This window comes from Pinus tabuliformis, chromosome 4_1 (genome assembly GCF_031772625.1).
Source record: "Pinus tabuliformis cultivar Carrire ecotype Pingquan chromosome 4_1, CPIR1, whole genome shotgun sequence".
In the NCBI taxonomy this organism is placed as follows: domain Eukaryota; kingdom Viridiplantae; phylum Streptophyta; class Pinopsida; order Pinales; family Pinaceae; genus Pinus; species Pinus tabuliformis.
The window spans coordinates 833,262,251-833,285,268 of record NC_142303.1 but is presented as its reverse complement, the minus strand read 5'-3'; the positions used below and the strand labels follow the sequence as shown (position 1 = coordinate 833,285,268).

Sequence of the window (23,018 nt, the reverse complement as noted above, 5' to 3'; positions counted from 1 at the left end):
CCTTTGCCAGAGCTGCCCATTCCTAAGTTCTGCTCCCCTTGCGTTCTTATTAGTTCCAAATTGTTTGCTGCCAATCCCCCTGTCTTTTCCTTATATTTTTGGAATGCTTCTTTGTATCTTTGTTTATGCTCCTTATGAATAAATCTCTCATCTAAATACCACCATTCATGTAACAATTTCCTCATTGTATGTTCCTCTTCTCCTCCTTTGTCTTTCGGCATTTCTACTTCCATTTGAGTTTGGTCATTTGCCTGTTCCTCCTTCTCTTCTACTTCTCCTTGTTCTGTATCCTCTTTTCCTACTTCTTGCTTTCCTGTTTCTTTTAATATTTCCATTGGTTCTTCATTGCTAGCCTCCTTTTCCGTTCTTGATTCCTCCTCCTGGAGGATTTTGAATTTATTCTGCATTTCCAAAGATTTATTTTTCTTGGGTGGTTCCTGTTGGAGCATACTTTTCCCTGATCTCCTTTTTTTTTGTACTTCTTTAAATCCCTCTTCCTCTCTTACAGGGTCCTCTGCTGGTATTCTTTCCTCTTCTTTCTTGTATGTTGATTCCTCTATCTTATTTAAAGGGCATTGTCTCTAAAGATGTCTGTATTCATGACATCTTCTACACCGGAACAGAATATGTTCGTAATCCACTGGTTGTTGCCAAACCTCATCATGATATTCTAGTTCGATAAAATCTGGGAGAGGTTCGGTGATGTTCATATACACACATATCCTAGCAAATGACGTATACCTCCTTCTTTTGGTGGATTCAGCAACTTTCATGAATGACCCTATTGCATTACCTATCCCTTCTAGGATCTCCGGATCCCAGAACTCTATTGGTAGTCTGAAAAGTCTGATCCAGACAGGGGCTGCTAGCATTTTCTCCTTGTCTGGGTTGTAGCAGTCTTCCCAGTGTCGAATAAATAAACCAACATTGTTCATAAAATAAGGACCTCCCTCGAAGACCCTTTCCTTATCCTCTGTGTTGGAGAAGATAACTGTGAAAAAACCCTTAGCCCCCAGTTTTAATTCTACATGTCCCTTCGGTTTCCATCTCTGCTGTATCCATTTGGACATATCTTTATCCAAGGATAATTTTAGGGGCGAATGTTCGCCCTTTGGCGAAATTAAGGAGTTTTAAATTTATAGTGGGCGAATATTTTGTATCATAGTACATTTTTACAAATCACCTCAAATAGCCCACCTTATTTTAAGGGAGAGGGTAAAAAAGGTAAATTTAGCCCTTGAAATTAGGACTGACAACCTTCCATTCACCCATTTTCAAGAATAGGTTTTATTTAAGTGAATCGTATGGGCCAAATACCATATTTATAAAAGAGGTATGGCACATTAATACAAATATAAATAAATGAGAGGTATGGTAAATAAATAAAACATTTTTTATATTTACTCCATAAGTCACCTTATATACATGTAAGGGTGTAAACAAATAAAAATATAAGTAAATTTGAGGTATGGTAAATAAATAAAAATATAAATAAACTAGACGTATAGTAAATAAATAAAACCTCTTTTTATATTTAGTCCATAACCCTCGTTCTATTTATGAAGACTCAAGAAAGAGGTTTTATTTAAGTGAATCCTATGGGCCAAATACCATATTTGTAAAAGAGGTATGGTAAATTAATAAAAATATAAATAAACGAGAGGTATGGTAAACAAATAAAATATTTTTTTATATTTACTCCATAAGTCACCTTATATTTACGAACACTCAAAAAATGGGTTGTATTTAGGTGAAACCTATGGCCAAAATACTATGGGACATATACCATGGACTAGATTGTTATTAATACGATGCAAAAAACCATTATTAACCCTAATATTAGAATTAACAAAAATAAAAATGGCACATGGTATTGACCCATGGTATTCACCAAAATGGCACATGGTATTGACCCATGGTATTCACGTGGAATGTAGCCTATTTAAATGGGGGAATTAAACCAGCATGTAGCCTATGCTAAGATTCACTAGGACTTTACAAAGTTTTATTATTTAGTGAAAGACTCGCCAAGATCTTAGAAGATTTTATAATTGAGTAAAATATTCGCCATGCCTAGTGAGAGATTCGCCAAAAATTATATATACATATTATATTATTGATAAAATCGCCTTCCATTTTTCCTATATACCATGGAGATTCGCCCATTTATTATATTTATAAATTTAGGGGGGTTCTTAAAATTTTCCCTGTCTTTATCTGACAGGCAAAACCCAACAAACTTACATATTAAGGCGTAATCCCTCATGTAGCTTCTATAATCTTCAAGTCTATTATTCGGGATTACGAGCATGGGTTTTTTCGAAGACCTTAGAAGGCATTTTCTGCTCAGACCCGTTTGCCAGCTAGTTCCTTTTGCTGAATTTTCTCTGTTGTTTTCCCTTGGCCCGTTCCGCATTCGGTCCCTACTCGACTCCCCTGCTGTAATATTCTTGTAGGAGGGGATCTCTCCCCTCCCCGCGCTTGCTACCATTAAGCTTCCAATACCCACTGATTTCTGCGCACTCTTCTTTGGTAATGGTTGCGATTCTCCGGCTTGGGCTATCTCAGGAGGATCTGTGCTCACTGCGTGTGGCTTTGGCTCCAAGGCTATGATCAAGGAAGGCTAATCGAGCCCTCACTGTTTCAGAAACCCTAGCTCCACCATCATATTCCACTTTATGAATGTTATGTACACACAGGCAATTTTATGATATATATATACAGTTCCAAATTTTTGATGTTTGTTTTTAACTTAATGAATGATTGATCTTCCAATCTAATGCTTGATTAGCGATAGAATCTGCTAATGAATTTTCAGATTGTGGAATGTGCACATATGTAATAAAAACAAATGATCGTTGCAACACCCTGACTCTAAAAAATTGGCGATATAAATAAGGATCCTGAACCTGATAAATGTTATTTAATTGTGACATTACCAGCTGTGAGTCAAGATACACTACCAATGAATTAATTCCAAAGAAATAGCTTCAGATAGTAAATTAATAACGATAGTATATTCGGCAATGTTATTTGAAGTAGAACCAATATATACTCCCCTTGACACCATCAACTGACTAGATGGATAATAAATCACCCAAGCCGCGGAAGTGAGATTCCGAGTGGGCTGACTAGCACGATCAACGAATCCGAAATAGACCAAGTCATCCATCAACACCTGCCAAAGAAAATAAAAAAAGTGTCGATATCACAAAAATTCCCAACAAAATATGTACAAAAATACAAAATATACAAAGAAGCCATTGCTCGGTTATAACCTAAACAAAATACTTCTTAAGGTAGAGCCCATTTCAGGCTTCGCCAACTTGTTCCCTTCAAAATTGACTAATTCATAAGCCCCATTTTCTAAAACTCATTTTACTATAATGGGACCATACCACATAGACTTGAATTTTCCTGCCTCCAAGCCGTCTTTATCTTGGATATAGACCAAGACAAGGTCGCCTTCAAAAAAGACCCGAGGATGGACAGCTTTATCATACTGAGTTTTAGCCCTTTTCTTATGGACCTCATTTATTATGGCGGCATCTCGACGTTGCTCATCGAGATGTTCCAAATGAACAAGGAGCTCTTCGAGATTAGAGGTCTCTAGAAGAAGCTCAATGTTGAGCGATAAAAAGGGTCTTTTTCACCTCTAATTATCTTCACATTAGTTGTGAACCTAGGGACGACTTTTTATTTCAAGAGTGTACTCAGTCTGAGGTGGCTATTTATTCAAGAGTAATGTTTTGTAGTATAGTGCTTAAAATACAAAAGTAAATGAATGCTTGAAACAAAATCTACTTACAATTAAAAGAAACTTAACACTCTGAAACTTAAATCATTCACTCAGAAAACTACAAAAATTTATGAGTCGAGGGTACAGTAATAGTAACTCTTCCCTCTGTAAACTAATGCAATTAAGAAGGCACTCAAAAGAAGGATCATCAAACTGAGAACTAGATAGCATATGTCAATGTTCACTACAGTCTCAGACCTTTTGCACACCAAAGCAATGATGATTTTCGAATGACAAGAAATGGAACATCATCTACTTCTATAAATAGGATTAAACAACAAAACTCTATCCTATGTAAATGAATGCAGCAATAATTATAATCTTCAAGAATTAAGTAACAACCTTTGAATTGAATAGCAAATACAAATGGAACAGCAGATTATCAAAGATAAAGTATAGAATAGGGGATTAAATCTGAATGTACAGCAACCCAAGTTAAGCACGCAACACACTTATCATTAAAAGGGACAGTAATCTGAGCTTCGATACAATATGCATGAATCACGGCCACAAAATAACAGCAATTGTAATAGAACATCAATTGTTTCAGAACAACAATGATATCAGAACAACACTTCCAAATAAATAGCAGTCACGATTTAAGAATAAGTCATACGGTAGTACCAATTCAAGAATATACAACGCGGTTAAGTTGTAATCTATAAGGAACAACGATGCTATATGATTTGCCAAAATAAAAAATAATGTGATGCGGGGTTAGAATGGTAACATTGCATTCCCGTTGTAAGTTACAATAATATTCAATCAAGTATAACAGAGCTGATATGTGAAACAGTAAAGCGCTTCAGATTACTGATCAGATTAGAAGAAATAAATCAAACCACACATGAATCGTGAAGATATAATACAACAACAGCTTAATCCACCAGAGGCTGGGCCCTTAGCTGCCAGCAGATGCTACTGGGCTACTTTAGACGAGAAGAATGAACAACAATTCCCAAATCATATATTAATCATCAAACTATGAAATCATTACAACAGCTAAAGATTTGAGAGTTACAACATGCAACAATCTCCTTTTTCTCCTATTCTATCCTATCCCATCATCATTCTTGAATTTCCAATTCTGAATCCTCAATTCTCCCTCATTTTTCCATCCCCACCTCTAATTTCTATTTTCATTTAAATAGAGAGAGATCAGAGAGATGTTACAACAAAGATAATTCCAACATGATTTCTATTACAAAATTGGATTGTTTCCAACCAATTTATCAACAAGAAAATATATTTCCATTCATCTTTCAACAAGAGCAAGGCGAATTTGGCTTTGCAATTGAGATTTGGAAAACGGCCACACAACAAATCTGAGAAAATTGTACTCAAAGAACCCTGCGTTTCTCTCAATACAAGTCAAATTTGGACAAACCATTCTTTAATAAAGTTAATTTGGTCTGTTCTGGACAAAACCCATGTTCCTAATTTTCCATATTCTTTTTCATTTGCCCAGGATCTCAACTGCAAAACTGTCACTTCTTATTCCAGCGAATTTCTGAGTTGGAATATTTAATGATCAAATCTTCAATCTGGAAATTGTATTGGAGGCTAAAAATGGTGAATAATGTTACAACCAAATTATTAAAACTATCATTGATAAAATCATGCATAATCATCAATTTATTAGAAATAAAGGAGAATAAATAATATTCGTTCATAAGAGAATAAATCATTATAAATTGGATTTATATAATAAATAACATGATAAAGAAGAGTAAAAATGCATGAAATAAGTGTTTAAAAAATGGTCGTATTCAAGGCCCAACATACCTCCACACCGAATATATTGCATGTCCTCATGCAACCAAAAGATAAAACCCATGTGTTAACCAAGCACTAAAAAATTTGTGCATCTCAGCTCATGAAATGGATAGAACAAATGAATTCTTCTTTAATTAATGAATATTCAAACTTAACAATTTTGATGGAGGCATAACAATGAAGTTGTAGCAAAAGATGATATAAGTGACAACAACCTTCATTAACCATTTTCCCAAAAACTACAACCCAGCTTTTGTTGAAACGTTGCAAGTAAATTTGTAATATACGAATGCCTCTATGATCCAAGAATCAGATTGTTTTGATGCACGGATTATGAGATATAAACAAAATGGTTGTAGGTGAGAGTGCATGATTTCCAAAATTTTATGAACCAATTTATCTTGAAATTATCTGGGTATGTGTATTTTAATAATACGTCTGTGTTTTCCAGAGATCACAAGAATTGAGTTCATAGTTTTTAAAAATATTATGGAAATCAATTTCTGCACTAGAATTGTATGCTTTAAATGAGAAAGAAAATAGAAAACATCCATCATGTGTAGCAATTCCTCCCTCTCTCTGAAAAATTAGCATGCCCTCATGCGATGCTAGAAAACAAATAGAGGTGGTCGCTACTATCTGTTGAAGTCTATGCCTGGTGTAAAACAACATGGAATAAGGGAGATGTTGAGATTGAATAAGAATAGCAATGGATGATAAAGAATATGAATGACATGGTCATAAGAAAGAAATGAATGAAAGCAACACTCTCCCAAACTAAAAGATGATATGCCACTGAAAAATGAGAAGTGGTACATATGTGGATTGAAGGATGATAAATAATGCTCAAAATGGATTTTTATGAAATTCTCCTAAATTTCTAATAAATAAGAAAATTATGCTATTTTACCTTCAAAAAGAAAAATGTGTAATGACATATATGTATTGGCATTTGTTGAAACTGATGTAGGCAAAGCTGGCACTTTTTTTTAAAGTGATGCAAAACGTGGAATCTAGGCAAGCACATCATGTCTAAAGAATTGTTCACATTCGCGAGTTGCTCGAGCCTCTTCTGTTAGTTGCAATAGTGTGGTCATGCTGTGAATATAATTCTTCCCATACTTGTTGTTCTCTTGTAAACAAATCACTATTTTGCATACAATGTTCTTGAATCCACAGTGTTAGTTTTGAATAGCAACAGATAAGATGTATGCAAAAAATTTCAATCAGGAAAACTTTTGTATACATGCAATACTAATATTTTGTCAAATCAACAAGTTATGGCAGAGTGCATGTTATCTCATGATGCATACATTCCCTCCTCCAATTGGAAAAGGGATTCTAGGACTATAAAGCATATGAGAGGTGTTGTGCTAATGGCAGGGCAAGGGAATGAACAATACGACAGTGAATGAAGCAGAGTACACATATCAAGGATGGGACGATGAGAGTTATGGTAATAATGAGAGCAGAGTGTGTAAAGATAGTTATGAATAAAAGATAAGACGCTTTAAGTTATGCGAAAAAAAAAAAGAACAACAATATGCCAAAAAGATGCTTTGCTGACGGTATTCTAGCTGAAAAATGATGTGATTGATCAGAAAATAATTTCTCATGCGTAAAGGTTCAAAATATGGAAAATTAAGGAAATAAATTCTCTGATAAAAAGAAGAATAAGAAAATGGTATTATAGTAACAATTGACGATAAGATATAACTTCAATACCATAAGTAGAGCCTCTGCTGCCAGCAGGCGTCCATATCCTCGGCAGGGTTGCGTTTTAACTCATATGAGCCATGATCCTCAATTTATAACTAGAGAGTTACAATGTTGTTCTACAGAAGAGATCAGTGTGCTGGCGTGGTAACTAGATAACCACACTGCCATTCACTGGGATGTAAAAAATGATCAGGCCAGCTCGTGATGAGACCTCTCGTTCCAAGGATAATTTGGCTATCCAATGGATCATAACCCTGGTGTGGTGGCCATAATGAGAATGTCACTTTGTTACAGCCTTATGAACATGGTAGGCTGGCTCGTAATGAGACCCCCTATCCTCCATCTGCGAACAAAATTTTGTTGTTATTACACATTTTTATGATAAAAAGAAGGAGGCTCAGTACTCCTTAAGAGTAGGGATGGTGGAAGAAGTTCAACATGTCAATAGAGAAAAAAAATATACCCATAATCTCATTTATTAGAGACAGAGAATATTATAACTAGGAAGGGTGGAACCAGCATGGTATTAAGATAATCAATCAGTATCATGTACAACAGAAAATAATGCAGTAAAGTAGTATACAAATAATTGTGTCCCTTTTGAAAATAAGCTATCATCAAGGAGCTATCCTGTTAAAGATCATAACGTGAATGATATTCACTTGCTTCAATAGAATCCATAATTATTGTCCTCATAAAAATAGTGTACTTCATGCCATGAAAGAGAATCAGTAAATGTGGTTGAGATGAACTAGGAATAATCCCACAAGAGGAAGGAAGGGTTGCTCTCGAAAATACTCCCAAAGTGTTGCTCCTTTGAAGGAACATCAAAAACACTCAAAAAGTTTTGTTCCTTGTAGGGAACAACAAAGGAAATGCACACCAAAAAGCAAAAATACATACGAAAAGTGTTGTTCCCTGTAGGGAACAGTGAAAAAGTGCATGTGAAAAAGTGTTGTTCCCTAAGACAAATAACAAAAATGTGAAAATGTTGTTCCTTTGAAAAGGAATAGCAAAAATGTGAAAGTGTTATTCCTTTTTTGAAAAGGAAACAAAGTGTAGAAGTGTTGTTCCATTCGAAAAGGAATAGAAAAATGTGAAAGTGCAGAAGTGTTTTTCTTTTAAAAAGGAACAACAAAATGTGAAAGTGCAGAAGTGTTGTTCCATTCGAAAAGGAATAGCAAAATGTGAAAGTGCAGAAGTGTTGTTCCTTTCAAAAAGGAACAACAAAACATGAAAGTGAAAAAGTGTTGTTCCATTTCGAAAAGGAACAGCAAAACATGAAAGTGCAGAAGTGTTGTTCCATTCAAAAAGGAACAACAAAACGTGAAATTGCAGAAGTGTTGTTCCATTCGAAAAGGAACAGTAAAACATGAAAGTGCAGAAGTGTTGTTCCATTTCGAAAAGGAACAACAAAACGTGAAAGTGCAAAAGTGCTGTTCAAAATGTGAAAGTGAATAAGTGTTGTTCCATTCGAAAAGGAACAACAAAATATGAAAGTGCAGAAGTGTTGTTCCATTTCGAAAAGGAACAACAAAACGTGAAAATGCAGAAGTGTTGTTCTATTCGAAAAGGAACAGCAAAACGTGAAAGTGCAGAAGTGTTGTTCCATTCGAAAAGGAACAACAAAACGTGAAAGTGCAGAAGTGTTGTTCCATTTCGAAAATGAACAGAAAAACGTGAAAGTGCATAAGTGTTGTTCCATTTGAAAAGGAACAACAAAACGTGAAAGTGCAAAAGTGCTGTTCCATTCGAAAAGGAATAGCAAAATGGACAATCATAAAATGAAAGCATGCAAAAAACAAATTAGTTGTTCATGGCATTGATGCTAAGGATGAGTTACACTTTGAATGAAGCAACACCTGAAACACAAAATATAAGAGAAATTAGAAAAGAAACAACAAAAAACAGTATGTAAATAAATAAATTAAGTTACAACAGCTATGATATTATGTAAAAAAAAATGATCTCTTTGAAAAATGCTTGGGCAGCAGTGATAAGACATGAATCTTCAAATTGAAATCAATTCTTCATTTGTTCTATTATGAATCCGTTGGGTAATGAGTTTGATGAAATTCCTTTGTTTCATAAAATTTCTTTCAAAAATCACTCGTCCATAAATTGACCTTCTTTATTTTCCCAAGACCTACAAAAAATGAGTGTCTACCTACAATAAAACAGTAAATCATGGAGAAAGAGAGGTGATCTGGCTTTCCTAATCCAAGAATTATGCAAAAAACAACAAGTAGTTACTCTGTATAACAATTCCACTGAGAAAATAACAAAGCAAAAGTTGTTTGTCATTTGCGAGAGAGCAGTGGTTGACCATACTAACCAGCAGTGTTTTAATCAAAACTTCTTTGTTTTTCGTCGAAATTGAGTGATTCCAAAGCCAAATGAGAGCTAATTCAATGTTTTATCTCCAGTAGAAACAGGTTTTAAAGATTCAATGATATGATATGTCAGTTTTAGTTAAAACAACCTGCATAACAAAGTCATTTTCGATTACCCAGCGTAGACCAACAGTTGATATTTCAAGCATAAATTTTTAGTTTGATGTCGGATTCTAATGATTCAAATTGGAAATGAAATTATATTAATTTATTTATCTCCAATAGAAACATGTTTTGAAAACAAGAATAATTGATAGGTCAAATACTGTAAGGAACAACCAGAAAGACATATTTTTAAGAGTGCTGATTTACGATAGGCAGTCAATATTTTGATCATAACTTCCCCATACATTATCAAAAATGAATGATTCCTATTGAATTGCAAACTGTATTCATAGGGGAATCTACCATAGAAACATGTTTTAAAAATTCATTCATTTAGGCCTCCAAAAACCGATTGTCCCAACTCTGTTCCTGAGTTGCCCGCTAGACACCCTGTCAATGTTTTGGTTCTAACTTTTTCGTTTCAAATCCAAATTGAGTGATTTAAATTGGGTTGGAAATTAGACATCAAGGGCTACTTAGGATAGAAACAAGTTTTAAAAATATTCCCTTGTGGTCTCTCAAAACATGACTGTCCCGATTGTGTTTTCAGAAATTCCATCAAGCCCACAAGCCAAAAAAAATATGATATTCGAGCATTTTTTCAAATTGGTGATAAAAGTGAATATGAGTATTTGTAGAACTATTATTTCCATTATAATTAATCTACATACACAAATGAATTAAAAAAAAATTATCACCGATGTTGATTTTCATAGCGTGTTGCAACAAAGAAACAACTATTTTTACAAAAATAAATAAAAAAATGTGTTTGTTTTATTTCTTTATTTATTTTATTTTCTCCACTATCCCACTCTTCTTTGAGAATCTAATATGTTTATGTATAAGATTATTTCCAGTGGAACCATTTTAGAAATAAGGCCTCTAGTATGTACATACCCAAATTTGAAAAATGCATGTTGATAAAAATTAGGGTATGAGAAGCCAACAAAGATGGTGCCAAAAATTGTTGAAGCATGGAGTGATGCTGCAAACAAGTGATGGAGTGAAACCAATATTCAACATATCCTTTACTTTGTTGATTTCCCATATCCATCATATCATGAAGTTCTTGAGCTTTTAAAATGACTTGTTGATACATACTAGAAAAAACCTCATTTTCTTCCATAACTTTTACAATTTTTGAATTCGAAACATTTTGAATCTCATTGTAAGTTTTCTTTAATGGCGCATGTGAGATAGAATGGGTGGGAAGGGTGGGTAAATTTTGCAGTTCAACATTGTAAGCATGTTGTACTAGTTTATTATGGTGAGGGTGTGGAGTTAGTTGAGCAGGAAAATTTGTAAGGAATGGAGAATTGTGATGATGTGGTTGGTTGGGTTGAGTGGATGAATTTGATATGCAAGCAGGATGTTGTAGAAGAGATAGTAAAAAATATGGAGAATATGTTTGTGCTACAAGATGAGGGAGAGTAGTCATGCAATCATAAGGTGAACCATGCCCAACTTGTAGACAAGATTGGTGGTTATATTGAAATTGACATGGCTGCCCTAACACATTAGTATTCCATAATGGATTATGCAAGAGAATGAAGAGGAAGTGTTTTGAACCATACCTATTGACCTTGTTGCAACTTCCCCATCTCTTTGATATGCCACTTCTAAATTAGATAAGGAAGAACAACCATCTATGGTATGCTCCTTTCGGTCATGAATGAAAAACACTTCATCAAATTCTTGGTTTTTATGAACTTGCCAAACATCCAATTTTGCATTTAGAGAGCTAATAAAATCAACTTTAAAATTTTCAAATAAAGCATTGATTTCAGCACTTATGTCTCCTATTCTTGTAGCAGATTTGGAAAAGGAAAAACAAACATTTCTAGAATTCTTACCAGCCTTGGAGATTTCTCTTGAATACCTTATGCACAACTCACAAACATCATCATATGATAACTGAAAAAAATCACCTTCTCCTACCAGATTTAAGAGTTCTAAAACTTCATCTTTGATTCCTTTAAGAAAGAGTTTTCAAGATCTCTTTTTCCAAATGCTTATGCTTTGATTTTTGAAGGTTGTATTGAAATCGATCCACATAGTCCTCCAAGCTTTCATCTACCCCTTGTATCATATTGAAAATATCTTCATTGGCCTTGCAATAGTCTTGGTACTTCTTCAAGAAGATGTTCTTCATGTCCTCCCATGTTTGGATGCAATTCCCACCTAGGCTCATGAACCATCGGAGAGCTGCTTCTTTTAGAGTAAGAGGAAACACTTTCAACCTTTGATCATTAGTGTAATAATCATATCCTCTACAAAGTATTTCGAACTCAAATAAAATGTATCTAGGTCTTCATTTGTCAAGCCATAAAAATTTGGTAAAGAAGATGGGGGAATTATGTGCATTTATGTCACTCCTCCTAGATCTTTGATAGGAAATTCAAAAGTAGAAATGTGAGCCATTTTTTACCATACTAGAAGATGTTCTTCATGTGTTTCTTTGAGGCTCCTTCTTCAAATGTTCCTGCCAATTGGTTAGTGAAATGGGTGGTGCTTACATCACCACTTGCGTGAAATCATGAGATTTGTTTTTTCAAAATTTCTCTCTCTCTCTCTCTCTCTCTCTCTCTCTCTCTCTCTCTATATATATATATATATATATTTGTCATTCACACAAAAAGTCAAACATTTATTTCTATCCTAAGTTCTTTAACAATTCTGTTGGAAAGCGGGCAGGGGAGCAAGGCTTTTGCAAGCTCCGTATGCAGGTTTTTACCTTCCATCTTCAATACCCAATTCTTTCCTAACAGGTACTCATCAAATGCACACTACTCTTTAAAAATGGCTACACTCTCCCCGACAATGACACCAAAATGTTGGGTGATAAAAAGGGTCTTTTTCACCTCTAATTATCTTCACATTAATTGTCAACCTAGGGACGACTTTTTATTTCAAGAGTGTACTCAGTCTGAGGCGGCTATTTATTCAAGAGTAATGTTTTGCAGTATAGTGTTTAAAATCCAAAAGTAAATGAATGCTTGAAACAAAATCTACTTACAATTAAAAGAAACTTAACACTCTGAAACTTAAATCATTCACTCAGAAAACTACAACAATTTATCAGTCGAGGGTACAGTAACAGTAACTCTTCCCTCTGTAAACTGATGCAATTAAAAAGGCACTCAAAAGAAGATCATCAAACTGAGAACTAGACAGCATATGTCAATGTTAACTATAGTCTCAGACCTTCTGCACACCAAAGCAATGATGATTTTCGAATGACAAGAAATGGAATATCATCTACTTCTATAAATAGGATTAAACAGTAAAACTCTATCCTACGTAAATGAATGCAGCAATAATTATAATATTCAAGAATTAAGTAACAGCCTTTGAATTGAATAGCAAACAGAAATGGAACAACAGATTATCAAAGATAAAGTATAGAACAGTGGATTAAATCTGAATGTACAGCAACCCAAGTTAAGCACGCAACACACATATCATTAAAAGGGACAGTAATCTGAGCTTCGATACAATATGCATGAATCATAGCCATGAAATAAGATCAATTGTAACGGAACAGCAATTGTTTCAGAACAGCAATGATATCAGAACAACACTTCCGAATAAAAAGCAGTCACGATTTAAGAATAAATCATACGGTAGTACCAATTCAAGAATATACAGTGCGCTTAACTTGTAATCTGTAAGTAACAACGATGTTATATGATTTGCCAAAATAAACAATAATGTGATGCAGGGTTAGAATGGTAACATAACATTCCCGTTGTAAGTTACAATAATATTCAATCAAGTATAACAGAGCAGATATGTGAAATAGTAAAGTGCTTCAGATTACTGATCAGAGTAAAAGAAAGAAATCAAACCACACATGAATTGTGAAGATATAATACAGCAACAGTTTAATCCACCAGAGACTGGGCCCTTAGCTTCCAGCAGATGCTGCTGGGCTACTTCAGACGAGAAGAATGAACAACAACTCCCAAATCATATATTAATCATCAAACTGTGAAATCATTACAATAGCTAAATCTTTGAGAGTTACAACATGCAACAATATCCTTTTTCTCCTATGCTATCCTATCCCATCGTCATTCTTGAATTTCCAATTCTGATTCCTCAATTCTCCCTCATTTTTCCATCCCCACCTCTGATCTCTGTTTTCATTTAAATAGAGAGAGATCAGAGAGACGTTACAACAAAGATAAGTACAACATGATTTCTATTACAAAACTGGATTGTTTCCAACCAATTGATCAATAAGAAAATATATTTCCATTCATCTTTCAGCAAGAGCAAGGCGAATTTGGCTTTGCAGCTGAGATTTGGAAAATGGCCACACAGCAAATCTGAGAAAATCATGCTAAAAGAACCCTATGTTTCTCTCAATACAAGTCGAATTTGGGCAAACTGTTCCTTAATAAAGTTAATTTGGTCTATTTTGGACAAAACCCATGTTCCAGATTTTCAATATTCATTTTCATTTGCCCAGGATCTCAACCGCAAAACTGTCACTTCTTATTCCAGCGAATTTCTGAGTTGGAATCAAGGATAATTTTAGGGGCGAATGTTCGCCCTTTGGCGAAATTAAGCGGTTTTAAATTTTTAGTGGGCGAATATTTTGTATCATAGTACATTTTTACAAATCACCTCAAATAGCCCACCTTATTTTAAGGGAGAGGGTAAAAAAGGTAAATTTAGCCCTTGAAATTAGGACTTACAACCTTCCATTTGCCCATTTTCAAGAATAGGTTTTATTTAAGTGAATCCATTTGCCCATTTTCAAGAATAGGTTTTATTTAAGTGAATCCTATGGGCCAAATACCATATTTATAAAAGAGGTATGGTAAATTAATAAAAATATAAATAAATGAGAGGTATGGTAAATAAATAAAACATTTTTTATATTTACTCCATAAGTCACCTTATATACATGTAAGGGTGTAAACAAATAAAAATATAAGTAAAGTGGAGGTATGGTAAATAAATAAAACGTCTTTTTATACTTACTCAAAAGGTATGGTAAATAAATAAAAATATAAATAAACTAGACGTATCGTAAATAAATAAAACCTCTTTTTATATTTAGTCCATAACCCTCGTTCTATTTATGAAGGCTCAAGACAGAGGATTTATTTAAGTGAATCCTATGGGCCAAATACCATATTTGTAAAAGAGTTATGGTAAATTAATAAAAATATAAATAAACGAGAGGTATGGTAAACAAATAAAACATTTTTTTATATTTACTCCATAAGTCACCTTACATTTACGAACACTCAAAAAATAGGTTATATTTAGGTGAAACCTATGGCCAAAATACTATGGGACAAATACCATGGACTAGATTATTATTAATACCATGCAAAAAACCATTATTAACCCTAATATTAGAATTAATAATAAAAAAATGGCACATGGTATTGACGCATGGTATTCACCAAAATGGCACATGGTATTGACCCATGGTATTCACCTGGAATGTAGCCTATTTAAATGGGGGAATTAAACCAACATGTAGCCTATGCTAAGATTCACTAGGACTTTACAAAGTTTTATTATTTAGTGAAAGACTCGGCAAGATCTTACAAGATTTTATAGTTGAGTAAAATATTCACCATGCCTGATGAGAGATTTGCCAAAAAATTATATATACATATTATATTATTGATAAAATCGCCTTCCATTTTTCCTATATACCATGGAGATTCGCCCATTTATTATATTTATAAATTTAGGGGGGGTTCTTAAAATTTTCCCTGGTTGGAATATTTAATGATCAGATCTTCAATCTGGAAATTGTATTGGAGGCTAAAAATGGTGAATAATGTTACAACCAATTTATTAAAACTATCACTGATAAAATCATGCATAATCATCAATTTATTAGAAATAAAGGAGAATAAATAATATTCATTCATAAGAGCATAAATCATTATAAATTGGATTTATGTAATAAATTATAATAAATGACATGATAAAGAAGAGTAAAAATGGATATAATAAGTGTTTAAAAAGTGGTCGTATTCATGGCCCAACACTCAACAGCTAACTTAAGGGATTGAATTTCGCATTCAATAGCAAAAATAGATTCCAACCCGTAAACTAATTGAAAAGGTGTAAAACCGGTGGCAGTCTTTACCAAAGTTCAGTATGCCCAGAGAGCTGGGTACAACATGATGTGGCAATTGGAGCGATTTTTGTCAATTTTCCTTTGTAAGATTGTCATGAGGGACTTATTCATGGCTTCAACTTGCCCGTTGGTCTGAGGATAATACGGAGACGAATGCTCCTGCTAGAAGCCCAACTTAAGAGCTAGTTCGGTCATCAGTTGGTTCTAGAAATGACTGCCATGGTTAGTGAAAATCTCTCTCAGGATACTGAAACGTGAAATAATCTGATTGAAGAGGAACAATGCTACTGTTTCACTATCATTTTTATAAGTAGGCATGGCCTCAGCCCTCTTCGTAAAGTAGTCTACAGCCACTATAATGTACTTGTGATTTGCTGCTGAAGGTAGATTACAAGTGGTAAAGTCAATGCCCCACTTCGTAAAAGGACCGACAGTGATAACAGGGAAAAGAGGAGTTGGATGCACACACATCTTCCGAGTATAGACTTGACAAGGGTGGCATCATTTGACCGCTTCAATACAATCTTTGAAAATTGAAGGCCAAAAGTAGCCTAATGTTATAGACATATTTGGGCATTGCAGCCCCAATCACATATGTCCATAAACCAAGGGCTCTCAAACTCCTAAAAGTGTTGTTTCATACCCTAAAAGATCAAGGTCAGCTGATTACATCATTTCCCAAAAGTTCTTCTTGAATAACTGCTCAGAACTGGTCAAAACTAGACCATACAGACTGCTCCATGCTAAGGGTGCAATGCATCTCACCTACTACAAACAAAGAGTGCAATGCATACTGAAAAGCCCTTCTATAGGGTGTGATGAGCGAGAGCAGACAAATGGCAGAGGCAGTTTGCTAGGTGGAAACCCAGAGAATCTTCTAGAAACTGCTCATATGACACTTGCTTCTCTGAATTCGCCCAGGGATGAGTAAGAGATCATGAAATCTCCAAGTGGAACCAAGAACTATCAGTGAAATGACACTAATCAAAATCCTAAAAGCTGACTCACCCCCTGCAAATATCTATATATGGATCCCTCATCCTAGAGATCCAAAGGCTGGAATTTTGTAATTTGTAAGTAAGTGTTGATGGTTTCTTTTTGAGACATTGTATTGTTGGGTGATTTAGCTTTTTCATGAGGTGAAGAGGGCTTTCATGCTGGGAGGATGATGGTGGATCAGATAGCTGGGTTGTAATCCTCCTACTTCTATCAATAAAGCTATTTGAGTTTTCCTCCATATACTTGTATATTTCCTGAATCTTGTTTTTGTGTATGCATTTGCATGGTTAATGTACATTTGATTCTACATTGTATATGGTTATATATCTCTATGCTTTGATGGTATTTTGCTACTTTGACTCTACAGGTGTTCTTTGAAGCGGGACAAGTTAGAAAGGAGTGGTGAAGCTCTATCAAAGGAGAGAGGAAACAAGCAAGGAGCTAATCGAAAGACTGAGGTTGGTACTCTCTGTTTCTCTCTCATCTATCTCTCATAAAGGAAAACACAAGTTACTTTGAATTATTTGTTTCTAAGCTACCCGTCTTAATGGGACTAGCAGCTCTAAATGGACACTAGGTTTCCCAGAAACAAAATGGAAACTCCACTAGAGAGCGGATATATTTTTTGTTTGTTACTATTGTTTTCTTTATAAACTACAGACAGAGCCTGCAGTTAAGCTAGCTAGCCTTTGAATTGCTTTTGCTATGCAACTGCAAAGTAGATCAACGCTGCTTTATTCAATCTTTGGGTTGCTTTATGAACTGAACATCTGACTTGCAAACATCCTAAGTGCCATGGTGGTAGCTCAATAACCTCTTTAGATTAGCCCCTATACTTTGTGTTTACTGTCTATCCTTAGCTCAGCCTAAATCCTGAACTTAGCTGCAAACTGTGTGTGAAAACCAAGCTTAGTCTCATCCCTGGACCATCACACTGTCTCTCATTGGCAATCTGGATGCATCACATCTCCTGCGTGTTGCAGGTGAGATGCATCCCTGTTTCCCTTAAGGACAGGTGCGATGATTGAATGAGACTATTTCTGACTCCAGATTTTGGTTTTTTTCTTCATTTTTTTCAGCTCTATTCAGTAGTTTTGCTATCTATGATTAGTATATCACTGTTGAAACCTTCTTCCTTCACATTATTCAGCCTCCATTGATAAGGAATTGTGAATGTTTTTTATGTATTTTTCATCATTTACAGTCCTCCTTTGCAAATAGAAGCTTAATCAAACTGTCGTCTTTTGATTCGAAAGTGTCGCAACTGTCGTTTTCATTCAAGAAAAGGAATATCATAAAGTCTTCCTCTTTTAGATAGTCTATTTCACTTTTGCCATTGTATTTGATTTGAATTATCAATTCTTTGAAGTGTCGAAAACAATTTTCATTTCGAAAGAGAAAGTGTCGTCTTAGTCTTCCTTTCATTTTTGAAAAAAAATTGTTAAAGTGTCGCTTTGAAGAAAAGTAGTTCAGGTTTTACTTAGTTTTCTTTTCGTCATTCTCACATTAACGGAACTAAAAAGCAAATACATGCATATGCATTTGAATTTAGACTACACGTGGAATTTGAGTTAGGAAAATTGCATTTAGTGTGTGCTCTCTACTCTATGTTGAAAGAATCATATTTTCCTTTCCTTAGTGTTACACTAAAAAATGTCACCATGACTATTTGCAGTTAGTATGGCTCCATCCATTGTCATACTATCCTCCTTGGCAAGTCTCATGCCTCTGCTCTCCATGTCAAACTTCAAGAAAGAGAGAAAAGTCATTTAAAGTCAAATTATCTCTGGTACGCAGTTTCTCTTAGCCTTACCTGCGGGTACGCAACCCAAGTTCACAATACCTGCGTACTTGTATGCTCTGTATGTAAAGGGGTGGGTGCGTACTCCTGTAAAGGTCAAAAGGCGCAAGTTTCACTCCAAAAAAGTTACTTGTGGTCATTTCTAGAGCTTTCTAGAAGCATGTTTGACGTGTATGAAGCGCCTCCAGATGGTTCATGTATCCCTACCAAAGAGGAACTTATCCCATCAATAGGGGAGCTATCCCATCCAAAGAAGGGATTATCCCATTGATGGTGGACCTGAATAACTTCCTCTAGACCACTATAAATACAGGCATTGGGCCAAAGGGAGGAGAGGTTGAAAGCTGAACATTCCTAAGGGTAGATGCTGCTGGAATTAGGACTTCCTTGTAGAAGCTTGTGAGGAGAGATTACCATCTTTACTTGTTTCCATTGGGAGGTGGGTGAGCTGATCAGAGTAAGGGAGAACTCTTGTGGACCCTGGGAGGAGCTTGCACAACACCAAGGCTCAGGTTGTAATGGTTCCTTTTGTTACCTTTTAATATAAATTAGTCCATTCTTCTCAACAATTTGTTATTAATGAGTTGTTTCATATACTCCTTGGTCTATATGTTAAATATGTTTTATTTTATGTGATATTCAGGTGCTATTTAATCGTTTGATTGTTGGTGAATGCAGGTTTCGAAGTGAAGGAGGAGCTCATCCGGATCAACGGAGCTGGACTACTGCAACAACGTTGGATTACAGGTAGGATCTAAACACTTGATTTCTCATATTGTAAAAGCATATTTAGGGAAGGATTGCTCTTATTTATCTTGTTTTTCATTAGAAAGTCTTAGGCTTTCTAGGAAGGTCGGTTGTGTCCGCACTAACGACTCTTTCCGCGTGACAAAATGGCGACCATACTGGGGACTCCATGAATGTGTTTGAGTTCTTTTTTATTTGATATTTTGGTCTGAGAAAAATTGCTTGTTTTCTGATTTTTGGTTGTCTAGCTGTGTATTTGGGTGGGTTAGCTTAGAGTCAATTTAGTTTTTTATTTTTCTTAGCCTTGCCAGCAGTACGCAGTCTCTGGGTTTGACACAGTGCGTACTTGTACGTGTTGCGTCTTGTGCACAGTGCGTACCCGCGCCTGTGTGAACAGATGACCTGCGTACCCCTGTCAATTTTGAGAAAATTTCAATTTTTGCTTTTTTGCTCTTTAGATTTTGCTTTTACTTTGTTTTACTGCCCAGATCCATCAGTTTACTGTCAAAGATCTTCACCTGAACTTGTCCCGTTAGTGTCGAGGGTTTTGGTGGAATTCATAGGGATTTTGCCTTAGGGTTTGATTTTTAACTGGTCCTGTAGTGACTTTGGCGTTGGAGGTTGTCGAACTTTGGATCTCCCTAGTTTTGATCAGTCCTCTTAGGAGTCGGGCCTGTCATAGAAGTCACCTTTGTGAGAGACCTACCTTTGTGTCTTCTCTTTGCGAATCTCGAAAAGTTTGTGTGTTAAAGCTTTGAATTCCATTCTTGAGAAAAAAGAACAAAAAGATTTCGATTTTGTTTTTTGGTTAGTTTATGATTCTGCATGAACTGATCCTTAGTTGCATTTTGACTAAGTAAAACTTCCGGGAATCATCCTTGTAGGCTTTTGTCCTCATTAGTTTTTGCTTTTAGGTAAAATTCCTTTTAATTTGCTTTTGAGTGAATTTGATTTGATTGTCTTAGATTTGTTAAATTCGATTTGATAAAATAGTTTTACATGCTTTATTAACATAGAAAAAACACAAAAATTCTTTTGGAAAAAGTTTGCTTTGGTAGCATTTGTAGACTTTTGGGAGAAAAAGGAAATTTCGTTGAGTAATTAGTGGTCATGAGTTGTGTGTTTTGAAAAGATAAAGAGAATTGTTTCTTTGATTGTCTTTACTAAGAAAGTTGTTTTCTATAAAATTTTCATTTTCCAACTCTCTTAGTTAGGAGATTCATTGAAAAAGAAAAGTAGTGTAAATCATCTTAGGTGCATCTTTGTAGTGGTTGCGAGTCGAGTCTACACACCACCAGTTTCATCTCCACTACCTTTTGTCTTTAAGAAAAAACATAAAATTAACGCTTAAAGTAAAATCAACGTAGTAACTTTTATTTACTAGGGCTCTGAAACACCAATTTAGATCAGGCTAGTGTCTTGGAGTAGGAGAGTAATTAACTCTCCAAGACAACAAAACCAAACAAGTAGCTTATCTTGTGATAGAATAAATCCAATTGTCTCATTTGTACTCTGGGAAAGCTCCTTTTAAAGGAGAAGCACGAGCTTGTGTCCGAACCAGTGAGGGGATCAATCCTCCCTCGTTGGGAACGACGCCAGACACGCACGTATTACAAACGGTAAACCTCGGATTAACCATTGTCGAGGAGCCAGGGGTCACTTGTCGGTAAACCTTGGATTATTGTCAAGGAACCGGCAAGGGGATTGAGCTTGATACTCTGCTCTTGCGCGCTGTCGGAGTGTAGACTGTTCCCCCAGGTGCATTTGTTGCGGTTGGTAACCTTAGTGACCATTATCTTTAGGATTCTACCGAGGTGACGGTGGACGGAAGATACCACTGTACCTGGAGCAGACGTCGGCTAGACTCACTTGGATTTTCCGGGGGGTTCACTTCACTCGAGACGGTTAAAGTGGAGGAACTTGTGCCGGTCTATTCATTAAGCAGGTTGTTGGGGTAACTGTTCCACCCGCCACTTCTGTACTGAATCCGGCGATGTTGGGTTTCATCTCCAACTAGCGTTTTCGATCTGGAAGGCTACTGTTTGTGCTTGGTTTGATGCCCTAGATTCTTTAGCATGTGATTCAAATTTGTTTGGTTCTTTAGAGACTTTAGGTGGTCTGCTTTGAGATTTTACTTTGTTTGCGTGTGCAGTAGTTAAAAGTTTTTAACTGTGGCGGAATTACCGAGACAGTCCCGTAGACTTCGGGGCAAGTCTCCTGAGGTTGTTTCTGTGGCCGAATTGTTGAGGAAATCCCGTAGACTTTGGGGTGAACCTCCTCAAGACGTCCCGAGTCATTACAAAGGTTTAAAGGTCCTTGTAACTCCTCCTAGTGGCAGTAGAGTAGGTTCACCAGAAGAAGGAGAATCTTCATTGGTAGTCCATCAAGATTACCAAATTCTAGAGACAGGTTATAATCCTGAAGCAGTTGAAGTTTCTGAGCTTGCTGGTAGTTTTTCATCTACTAGTGATATAGGCAAAGAACCTGAAATATCTGAACCTGTTACTCCAACTTCTAGTGTACCAGTTTCACCTAGGGTAGAAAGAGATCACCGAAAATCTTCCTACTGGTTTGATAGCTATTGAAGAACTTGCTCCAGAGGAAGATTTAGGCGTATCTACCCTTGAAGATCAACCTACTATTGATCTAAGGGAGCGTGAATCTATCTTTTACAGTCCTCCTAGAAGTACTACTTGGTACCTTTCGTTAACCAATTATTTAGACAACTCAGGGGTAGGTTTTTCTCCACCTCGTACTCCTTTTCCACCTGGAGGTATTTATACTCAGGTAAATATGTCTGGTCAATCGTCCGTGTTCACTCAATCTCCTGAATCTTTTTTACACGGCGGTCCTTCTGTTCCCACCGGGTATCAGTCACTTTCTGGTACCTTTGCGGGGGCATCTCCTCAACCCATTGATCATGGGTTATTAGCTGGAAACAATGGTAATAAACCGTTGGGTGTAGGGGACATTTACATGATGTCAGGTTCAGTTCCCGTTTCTCAACCTCAAGGTGGCCAATTACCGCCTGGGGGGCAGCCTCAATTAACGCCTGGGGGGCAACCTCAAGGTACACAAATTGTGTCTGGGGGGCAGCCTCAAAGTCAGTATGTACCTATGGTACAATACATGCCTCAAGGTCAACCCCAGCCTCAATATGTGCCCCAGGGTCAACCTCAGTATCAATATTTACCTCAAGGGTATCAACCCCAAGGGTATCAACCTCAAGGGTATCAACCTCAAGGTCAAGGTCAACCCCAGTATCAGTATTTACCCCAAGGTTATCAACCTCAAGGTCAATACTCGCGTCAAGGTTATCAACCACCTCAAGGTCAGTCATATGTTCAAGGTATGGGAACTGTACCTTTCAGTTATCAATCCTATCCTCAACCCGGTTATGGATCTTAGTATCCTCAACCTGTTATGGGTCAATACCGTGGAATGATAGTGTGGGATCCATCACAAGGTCAACAGGTGTTGCAGCCAAGTATACAGTTGGTACTTCAAACTGGGCAACCCGTAGTTTCTGGTTCACCCCAGCAACCGCAACCTGTCCAGTCAAAT

At 36.0% G+C, this 23,018-nt stretch overlaps 1 protein-coding gene across 1 annotated transcript; it reads right to left on the bottom strand.

Annotated features, from left to right (window-relative positions):
• Positions 1-581: 581 nt before the first annotated feature.
• Positions 582-1,070, bottom strand: LOC149178805 (uncharacterized). Its single transcript, XM_089422242.1, has one exon. The coding sequence runs from the start codon at positions 1,068-1,070 to the stop codon at positions 582-584; it is 489 nt and encodes a 162-aa protein (XP_089278368.1).
• Positions 1,071-23,018: the final 21,948 nt, after the last annotated feature.